Source organism: Ciona robusta, chromosome 9, assembly GCF_009617815.1.
Source record: "Ciona robusta chromosome 9, ASM961781v2".
In the NCBI taxonomy this organism is placed as follows: domain Eukaryota; kingdom Metazoa; phylum Chordata; class Ascidiacea; order Phlebobranchia; family Cionidae; genus Ciona; species Ciona robusta.
In genome coordinates, this window is record NC_143243.1 from 496,818 (window position 1) to 508,124 (window position 11,307).

General features: G+C 36.0%; 2 protein-coding genes across 2 annotated transcripts in view; both read right to left on the reverse strand.

Annotated features, from left to right (window-relative positions):
• Positions 1 to 191: 191 nt before the first annotated feature.
• LOC149730531 (CD63 antigen-like) lies at positions 192 to 7,172 on the reverse strand. Its single transcript, XM_089884429.1, has 9 exons — positions 7,027 to 7,172; positions 6,030 to 6,165; positions 4,209 to 4,261; positions 3,753 to 3,827; positions 3,386 to 3,475; positions 2,742 to 2,850; positions 2,321 to 2,403; positions 2,004 to 2,087; positions 192 to 563 (listed from the first exon to the last, which is right to left on the reverse strand). The coding sequence occupies exons 1-9, from the start codon at positions 7,084 to 7,086 to the stop codon at positions 498 to 500; spliced, it is 756 nt and encodes a 251-aa protein (XP_089740555.1). The 5' UTR covers positions 7,087 to 7,172; the 3' UTR covers positions 192 to 497.
• LOC149730532 (replication factor C subunit 3-like) overlaps positions 7,148 to 11,307 on the reverse strand; it is a 34,600-nt gene continuing 30,440 nt past the window's right edge. The window contains exon 10 of the transcript XR_016385666.1: positions 7,148 to 10,360. The gene's annotated coding sequence lies outside the window, so the exon portion shown is untranslated. The remainder of the gene's footprint in view (positions 10,361 to 11,307) is intronic.

Below are 11,307 nucleotides of genomic sequence, written 5' to 3' on the forward strand. Positions count from 1 at the left end.
GTTGACACTTTGTAAAACTAGCTGTCAAAAATACTGAAGTGTCGGTCAAATACAACTTAACTTACTAATTCACTTTACTTTGATAAATAAATAGAACTTTATTTGGTGCTCAATGATCCCAAATAAATTCTGTTCTTAATCTTTACTGAACTAAAATATACTTTGGTTGTCCCTTGAGCCATTAAAACAAGTTTGATTTTACCCCAAAGTTTATTCTAATTCTGAGTAGAGAAACCAATAAACAAAGTTGATTAAAATGCAACTGGAATTGGCAGCGACTTTGGATATTCAAAAATGATTAGAAATTCACTTTGCAGCATATTCACTCATATTCATGCTGCATGTGTTATAAATCCTGATCCAATAACATGAAACAATGTGTATATAAAGGATGGCATATACTATAAGGCACTACTAACTACACAACACCAAAGCAAACATGATATAAACCAATATTGCACTAAAGTAAGCACTTTATGGTTGGTGATCAAACCTTACTATACAACATCATATTGAGACTTGATCGTCCTCATCAACATACATGAGAATATGAAGCCAATGATCTGTAAAATAAATAAGTTTGTTAGATTTACATTTAAAAGGTGTGTGTATTTTGACAAAACACTGAATGCAAACTACTCCAACCCAGTGGTTGCCATGCATTCAAATCCTAAAAAGCAATCACCCACAAAGTAACATGTGTGTTAACTTGTAACAGTCCTGAGCAGGCACGAGGTGTATGAAACAGAACACCTGTGTTATAACGACTGTCGTTGCCTCGCCATGCGAGGATAAATAAGTTACATACGGGGTAGCTTGTAAGCTGGCATGTGGTGTATGAAACGGAACACCCGTGTTATAACGACCATTTTACTCGCGAGGTTAAGCGGGTTATAACCAAACATGAAAAGCAAACACACGCCCACAAAGTGGCTTCCTTGTGAGAAGGAAACGAACGACCCACGTGTTTAAAGTTTCAATAATAGAGGAATAATTAACATAGGAGTTGTTGGAACCTTTCAACTTATTATATCATACAGCATGCAAAAATGAACCGAGTAATATTCGATTATTCGTACTAAAATAGTCTGCAATAATTCCGTTATAAGCATTAGGGAATCAACTAACTTAGTGGGATATTTAAATAGAAATATAATTATAAAATACTTTGGAATACAATTGGATATCTGAGTTAATTTGGTACAACCCGCCAATATTGCATTAAGGCTCATTATAATAGCTCCACGTAAAACTTGTTTAATAAACAAAATCAAAATAACGAATAACTAGAGTCAAGGAAATGGACGTTTTACGCGCCAACTTTACAAAACAGGATTGCAACATGGTTGCGCAATACACCACGTGGCATTGAATGATAATGGTGTCTGTGATGTAATAGTGACAATTATGTTGTTAAATGACAACAGTCACGGCAATACTAGCAAAACGAAACAGGTCTTTGTACAATATTCGTGATTCGCCCTCCAAGTCTTTTGAGTGGCTTGAATAATAGTGTTGTCGGGTGGAGAACAATATTATCTCAACGAAACATAATTATTGATAATATTTTAAAATCATCTAATGTAATAACCACCCCACCCCACCAATACAATAACCACCGCACCCCACCAATACAATAACCACCGCACCCCACCAATACATTAACCACCCCACCCCACCAATACAATAACCACCCCACCCCACCAATACATTAACCACCCCACCCCACCAATACAATAACCACCGCACCCCACCAATACATTAACCACCCCACCCCACTAATACAATAACCACCCCACCCCACCAATACATTAACCACCCCACCCCACCAATACAATAACCACCGCACCCCACCAATACAATAACCACCCCACCCCACCAATACAATAACCACCCCATCCCACCAATACATTAACCACCCCACCCCACCAATACAATAACCACCGCACCCCACCAATACAATAACCACCGCACCCCACCAATACATTAACCACCCAACAAACCTGTATAAATATAACAGCCAATCCTATCCCACCAACTGTGACGATATTCTTCTTGAAAGAAGCTTCAATGGTTGCCACACATCCCTGGTTGAATGTATTGAGATATTATGATGTAAAAATATACACCAACAAAATTTTGGAAAACTTATTTTCAAAAAAAAACAATTTTTAAATTTGGAACAAAATATGTCAAAGTATTTACTTTAATGAAAAAGGCGTTAAAATATAGACATGAAAAATGTTACATTATAATTTGCAATTAGGATAAAATATAACCTTCCAAGATGTATTAGTCGCTATATAACATGTATAACTACCTTGTTATTGAGAACTCTGTTACTTTTAATTCCACACTGAGGTATCATCTGTTTGCAACAACTGTCAGGGACGTAGTAGCTGGCTGTGGGATAAAAAAGATCTCTTACAGACACATATATATATATATGTATTGTTGTTGGCAGGAATACTGCGACTGTTTCAGACTTCTCTTTATAGAAGTGTAAAAATGGATCTATCGACATTTATTATTTGTGATCATAAACGACCGACATTTGACCGCTTTGGTTGTCGTTACCAGGGTTTGTTCTCACATATATCTTTATAAATTGAATGTTGAGTTTAATTACAAAGTTGTTTGGTGTGAAAAGCCATGCAAGTTGGTAGTTTGAATGTTTATGACATCATGGCAGGTCCAATGACTTCATCAGCCAAATAACACAACACACAACATAAGCAAACCGGATTTATTGAGGGGAATATTATGTTTGATTCTCGTTTGGTTTGCTTCTTGTTGAAACACAACGCTTCTACTCCAGTCCGATTCATTGGTTGATCCGCAACAATGGAACTAAGTGAAGGGGGGATTACTTATGTTAGGGCCTAGGGGTTAATATCGGGGGGTAATGGCTGTTGTATAAATAAAGGTATAATTATAATGTTTCAACTGCCGACTATATGCACAAAAGGTTATTGCTACCAAGTGAACTTTTATTTTATGGAGTAATGAAAAACAGATTACTGGAAAGAGAATAAGGTGTAGACATTTCTAGATTTGGTATAAAGCCAAACTAGCCTAGGGTCGCTGAGAAATTTCACACGACTGCAAAGCTAGACTGAATAATCAATGCAACATGCAAACCAATGAAACATAACTTGCTTGTGGCATTGATAAGTTACATACGTGGTAACTTGTAAGCGGGCACGTGGTGTATGAAACAGAACATCCGTGTTATAACGACTGTCGTTGCCCCGCCATGTGAGCATAAACAAGTTACATACGTGGTAACTTGTAAGCAGGCACGAAGTGTATGAAACAGAACACCCGTGTTATAACGACTGTTGTTGCTCCACCATGCAATAATAAACAAATTACAAAATCTTACAGTTTTCTGCACAAAGTTGAACGCCCCTTTAGTGCTGGTCTTGTATTCTTCAATTGATTTTGTGAACGATTTTTCCAAATACATCTTGATCTAAAATATAAGTTTCAATAAGTTTTCAGTTAACTTGTAAACAGAAAACAATTTTTCTTCTCCATTTAAAAACATATGTAGTCTTGCTTAGACGAAAGTAAACTGGCTACTTATATAAAATGTCTTATCCATAAACCATGAACACCCTCTCCATGGTATTTGCATTCATTGTGGTAAAATAAGCTATTAGGAGCTGCTTGCTTTTCACTTAAATATTGGGGGCCATATTTAAACAACAGTGGTTATCCATTGCATGGTATCTGCATTTAAATCTCACCTTCCCCCGAAGAACATAAGCGGAGATAGTGGCTCCAACCTCAAGGATGAAGATGAGGGCCATCAGGATCGCAAACTGAATATTAAGGCTTAATATTAAAAAGCATTCTCTATATATGTAGGTCTATCAGTATCAACCAACCACCCAAGCTTTAGATTGACACAACCTAGGTTTAGTAACCCACTTTCAAAACTGGTTTTACCCTGTTAGTTTTCAACTAAAATTTAGGTGTTATTTAAAGTCACCTAAAACTTAAATTGAAATTAAACTGATAATATTTAATGCGGTAATCAAAGTAAATGTTCCATCCTATGTGTGTGGTCCTGTCTTTTTAATAGGCAAGATTTGGATGTAATGAACAAAAGAAATTTAAAAAGATTTATGTTGGCCAATTCCCCCAAGGCAGACCAAAGGGCAAACTTGAAGAATATTTTGCAACAAATAAAGTTGACTTACAGTGGATACCATGCAGTAATTCTCCTTGTAGGCTCCACAGCAACCAAAGAATGCTGAGGAAATAAACACACACATAAATTATTGCTGAGTAATGAGTAATGTAATGTCATAATGAGAATTATGATTTCATAATCATAACAAACCAAAGGTTATATAGCAGTGGTTCCCAAAGTTTTTTTAGCGCGACCCAAATCAGAGTTTTATAAACATCTCACGACCCATAGGTAATCCTTTAGCTGGTGGCCACCTAAAATTTTGGGTTCAAAATGTTCAAATTAACTTTGAAAATGCGCGATAAACATGCTGCGGCAACGTAATTCGCTTGACTTGCGTATAAGGTTAACGATTTATTACGTCACAATAGTATTATGTTCTGTCACAATAGTGATGTATTACGTAAGTTAAGGGACGTTATAGACTTGTTTTCGTACTGTTTTATGGCAGTAAAAACCTTAAACCCCTAATTCCCAGCCAATAAACCCTAACGAATTATGTAATCTGTAACGTAGATCAAACGTAACAATACGCATTCTATGACGTAATAATCTAACCTCTGTTTAATTCATAACGGCTCGTGTGGAAAATACGGTTACGCAGCACGATTTCGCACATTTTCAAAGTTATTTATCGACACAAACGCCCGAGTTTTTTAAACCTTCAACTGTTTGTGTGGATCTTTCAATGTATTATTGAAAAAAAGGCTAAAATACGATGCATGTGCCTCTTTAACATTCAAGCCTGCTTTAAACCTCCTACATGCCCAATGATTACGTGTCAATCCCTATTATGACCAAATATTCGACGTGTGAATTGCTATTATGTCGTAATTAATTGCCAGGTTAAACAATCGCTATTATGATGCAATGAATCCACGTGTGAATGCCTACTATTTCGTAACAAACAGCCCACCTGGCTAAGAAAAACATGGTAAATATAAGGCTGAACTACAGCGCAAACCTAACCCGAACGCTTAAAAAGAAAAAAAATCGTTTTAATAAATTTGAATCATCACCTTGGCGCGACCCATTCTACAACCCTGTGCGACCCATGTTTGGGTCGCGACCCATACTTTGGGAACCGCTGTTATATAGGCTATTATATATATTATACATTTTTCAACTCACCATATATATAAAATAATTATTTTGGTAACATTTAATTCGAATGGTAATCAAAGGGGCATACCAATTAAAAACCTAAATTTGTATACCAATAAAGTGACGAAAAAAAGTAAACAGCTTCTGAAAGAAATCGAAATTTACCTGCTGGAGTAAATAAAATTCGATATGTGAAAATGCATGGGGTTTATCATAAAAAGTTTACTACTAAACAAAATTGTTTTCGAATTTGTTAGAAAACTTTGTGGGAAGTTTTAACAAAGGAAACTTCCATCAAGGAAGGAAAGAACAATCAAGATACTGTTAACAATGGGGTCTATTAAATACCGCGTTTCAAAAACAGATGCTGCAGAATTCATTCTACAGTTTGATTTACAATTGTAAATAATAAATACAATTTGGAGCAAAACTAGAGCCTTGCATAAAACATGCAGCCATTTCCAAAAGCATGTAAATCTTAAGTTTATATGATTTTAGAAATAGATATAGGTTGGTGGTAAGAGTGGGTCTTATTACTTGAATGCATTACCTTAACATTTAGTTTGTGTCTGAGGAACTAAAATGTACCACATTATTGCATGCAGCAAAATACAGAAATTTGAGCTTAACTCTGGTAATGGACACATTAAACAGAGGTGGCAAACCCTGGACACTCAAATATAAAAAGAATAAAATGCCATGATAAAACAAACCGCAAACTTACAAACAAAGAATATGAAGACCCCAATGCATATAAGTAGGATTGGAGCAGCAGATATTGCGCTTCCAGTAACTGTGACAAGACTTCTGTATTTGATTTCCACGGCTGCACCAACTCCAATCAAAGCCATCGCAAATATCTACAAGGTAGAATTAGAATAAATGAATTTTTATTCTCACGTGGCGGGCCACAACAGTCATTATAACACAAACGCTTTGTTTCATACATCTCGTGCCTGCTTACGAGTTACCACGTATGTAACTTATTTATCTTCGTATGGCGTGGCAACGACAGTCGTTATAACTAGGGATGCACATTACAGAATAATTAGGTATTCTAGGATATCCTAGAATACTTTAATTCGAATCTAGAATTTCGAATCTTTTTATATTTATAGGAAAAAAAATTTTACCCACAAAAGTCAGTTTATTGACCCTTTCATAACAGCCTTGTTGGATCTTGAGTTGTAAAATGATTAAAAATTGTACTATTGGGTAGTGTTTGCGTCATGAAACGTATAGCAGGCTATGAAAAGACGTTACGAAACGTTTACTCTCGAAAGTCCCACAAACACAAAAATATTTTTTTCAAAATTAATAACTTTCAAAAATTGTTAATATAGTATATGAGATGACGTGTAATGACGTCATTAAACAGAATACCGAATCCCGTAATTAGATTCGAATACAAAAGGATTCGAATCTCATGGATTCGAAATTCTGTAATGTGCATCCCTAGTTATAACACAGGTGTTCTGTTTCATACACCCCATGCCAAGTTACCATGTATGTAACATAGCCCAAATACTACACGATAAAAGGCCTTGTGGCAAATTTCATTTACTACTCAGATTGTCTTTATTTCCATTTTATATGGGTGAGGTTCTACAGTGAAGCATGTCAGGAGTCAGGATATCTGGGATTTAGGGCAGAGTTGGCCCATTACTTAAAGGCTGGAGCAATATTTTAATTAGTTTGTTGAAAAATAATTAGTTACTTACAAAGAAGACAAGATTGAAGGCAAACAAAGAATATTTCACAAACTTCATTCCACAATTCATATTGATCGTGGTTTGGTACTTGGGTTAAAAATTAAAAAATTAATAAAATAATTTTCAAAAGCTGTAAGAATTATAACTTAATTAAAGGTTAATTACTTGTGTGTAGATTTTAGAATTATTGTTGTAGTTGAATTAATTACTAATTAGCCAAGTTTTAATTAGAAATAATTAGAATTGATTACAACCACACAACATTATTAATACACAGATAGTATTAAAAACATTATAAATATGATTTGAGTGTGTTAAGAATTAAAAGTTTGCAAATGAATCTAAGAAATTAAAACAAATTATTCAAAAACGTTTTGATTTAAAATACAAAACCATTTAAATACAAAATACACATGAATTGCATGAATTACAAATTAGAGCAAAATACTACGAATTTTAACGCAATTACAGAAATAATTCAACAAATTATTCGTAAAGTTGAAAAATTACGATTCAAACCACGCAAAACTAAACAAACTTTTTTAAGAATTCCATTTTCGTGATATTTTCGGCTAAACAGGATTTCGTACAAATGACATTTATATACATATTGTTCTGTTTGCTTAAAACAAACCACTTTATTTGCTATCTTCGTATTTATTTAACTTTATTTGCTGTCGTATTTGCTATCTTCGTATTTATTTAACTTTATTTAATTTCCTTTATTTGCCATCGTATTTATTTTAACACAGCGCTTTAAAGTCGTATTTTCCTGACACTAAACTTACGTTAAAATCGCTAGTTTAGCAACAAAATCCGAGCTTAAATTCCTAAACGTTCTCATGGCATATTCAGGAAACAAATTTAATCTATCAAAAGCGAACAGGCCGGTATGATGACTCTGCTATCCTGTTATGACGTTTAAACGATCATGAGATCCATTATGACGTCATAAAACGTGATCCTAAAAGCGCGCTAACATAACAATGAAATAGACAACTTATAAAATTTATAACCTGGCACAAAAAGATATAAAATACCGGCAAAATCATACACAACGCATGGTCGCTGTCTTAGAAAACTATTACTGACAGTTACTTGGATTGTTCAACCGGATACAAAGTCTTAAACTTGCTCCATAGCGTCGTCTAGCGGATGTAAATTTCAGGAAAACAAGAAGCTGTACGGTGAGACAAGTTAAAGCGATTACAGACACTTAAGCAACAAAAAAAGAGGAGAATCCGGATATAATAATCTTGCCAATAGCAAGGACATTTCTCCACACGTTGGCATGTCTGTAAGGCCAGGCTTACACCCGCAATTAAAACTCAAATTACAAGTTCTTTGTAACGACTTAAATCCTTGCATGGCGGGGCAATGACAGTCGTTATACCACGGATGTTCTGTTTTATACACCTCGTGGCTGCTTACAAGTTACAACGTATGTAACTTTGTGGGTGATTGTTTTCTGTATGCCTGATAACTCGGACAACCCATTGGGTTAAAGCAATTGTTGATAACTGTCTTGCCCAAGAACGCATGCACCCACAATGATAGCCACATAAAGCCTCGAACTCGGTAACCTTTGGCTGAGACCACTGTAACCATTACGCTACCACAACTGTGGGCATAGGAGTGGCAACCATGGATAAGTCATTTAAGTTCCCACCCACGAGGATATAAATGACCAAACCAACCAAAAGTCATGTCTGCTTATCCACACACTGCAATAGCTTCAGCAACCCGACTGTGGGCATGGGAGTGGCAACCATGGATAAGTCACTCAAGTTCCTACCCACGAGGATATAAATGACCAAACCAACCAAAAGTCATGCCTGCTTATCCACACACTGCAATAGCTTCAGCAACCCGACTGTGGGCATGGGAGTGGCAACCATGGTTAAGTCACTCAAGTTCCCACCCCGAGGATATAAATGACCAAACCAACCAAAAGTCATGTCTGCTTATCCACACTGCAATAGCTTCAGCAGCTCGACTGTGGGCATGGGAGTGGCAACCATGGATAAGTCTCCCAAGTTCCCACCCACATGGAGTTAAATATCCACAGAAAACTCGTTCTCACGCATAACAATTTCATCACCATGACGTCGTTAAGTGTTGTTCAAATAAAACCACTGAACCGTGGAGAAGTGGACAATGAGATTCTTCGTTGTGCATGAATAAGTTTTACTTCAACTAAATTTACCGCATTAAGTTTTGACAAATTTACATTAAAACAGAGATAAATTAAATCTTAAAATAAATTTGCCCGGACCCCCCCTGTATTAACCGCCCCAGGTTTATGTGATTCTCGATAAAATATTCTGTTGTTGTTTACGCTTTTTCTTATCAAGTTATCAGTTTTAACGACTTCGTTATCACACGAAATAAATTAATAAAAACATGACCCTAAAAAATTAACAGATGTAAGATTGAACCTGTAAGAAGGAATTTTATATCTAAAGGAACCTTTTAATCGGAAATTTCATTAATTTCAAGATTCGTGCAACGTAATGTTCGACCACCCTGTTTGATTGACAGCCGAACATTTAAGCCACAGGTTTAGCGTAATCCCACCGCTATGCTCGTTAGAACTTCGGCTCTTACAAGTCTGTTTACCAAAAACAACATTCACGCACACGCAGGGTCATATTAGTAAATAACACGCAAAACAAAACGACCAAAACCGCAATTTTAAACTAAAAATTTAAATCAATTTTACGATTTTATCGCTCCGGTGAAAAAACCTGGGAATTTCCTTTTACCACAAAGGCGGTTGTTAGCAAACATGAGATAATGTGACGTCATAGTCGAGGCCATTATCTAAGCAAACATGCGGTTGCCAATGATTAGTGACCGGGTGGACACGCATGAATGAGTTGTGTTCTTAGCCGACACACAGGTGTCAACTTCCTTGCTTTTAAACGTTCATGCTTGTACGGTTGCCGTAAGTTGCAGGCATGCCTTGGTTCAGTGTTGCAGGGTTAGACTCAGGCAATGAGATGTATTAGAATAGTTCGCCTCGGTGTAAAAAGAACAAACAAAGAAATATCTACACCCGTTTGCATTACAGCGTATAGTTCGCCTCGGCGTTAATAAAATATTAAATGAATAAAAGGGTTCTAGATAATAGCTGTACATAAACTACCTCAGTGGGGTTTAGATGGTAGCACCCTGGGCGTTGGGGTAATAGACATACCAGGTAGCATGTACTATCAAAAAAAAATAAAAATTTAAACGAACGAAATACCTTCATGTCCATTAACACCATATCATGGTTATTATTATTGTTGTTTCGGTCGGTACTTGATCGATTCCCACTTCATCCACTAGAGAGGATCCTCTTGAAATAAAATGTTGAAATATGAACTTAACTAACAGTAGGAAGGTACTTCGTATATAAACGCATCGATCAAATGGACGTTAATACTGTTGTAGTGAATATGTTATACAAAGTATCTCTTTATATTTATTCGCGTACCGACGATTCGACCTCGTATATACAGATCGCCTTCATCAGGTTAAATGAAACTCGTATGCATGACAACGTTATGTATATGCCTAACTTTATAAATGCAAGGATAGGCAAGGAAAGCGCTGCAAACGAAGTTTACGCAAATCAACGCCAGGTTGTTTGTTTTAGAAAACAAGTGTAATATTCCTGGCACAGTAGTAACAGTTTTTTATATGTAGTGAATATGAGTCTGGTTTGATATTGAATTTGTGAATGAATGTAATTTATTTATCCTCGCATGCTGGGGTGGCAATAACAGTCTTTAGAACACGAGTGTTCTGTTTCACACACGTGCCCGTTTTACCACGTATGTAACTTTGTAGTTAGTTAGGTGTCAGTAAAGATTGTGGACGTAAATAATATTATAGCGAAAGATGTTTCAACAGCATTTGCATATACTTGTATTGACAAAAGTTCAGTGAAATTTTAAGCAGTGCTCTGATTGTAGAACCACCTTACCCCAACCTACTATACGCTGCAGATTAAAAGCCACGATTGCAGAGTGTTACAGCTAATTATGTTTGGGTTATATATGGCAAACAAACCGTACACAGTTGCGTTCGTAATGTACAGTTATAGCAGGTATATGCGGTTTAATGCAAAGCTTTTTAAACAACACAATACATTTAAGGTAATAGCAAACAAATAGTTCGTATGTATATTATACGCAGCTACAATGATTTAACGACTGTCGTCTGCCGTTTCCTGCCGCTGTTGTTATAAATGATGCGGTATCTGTTACAAAACGTAAAGGATTTTCGAGACGTGTGTTGTAA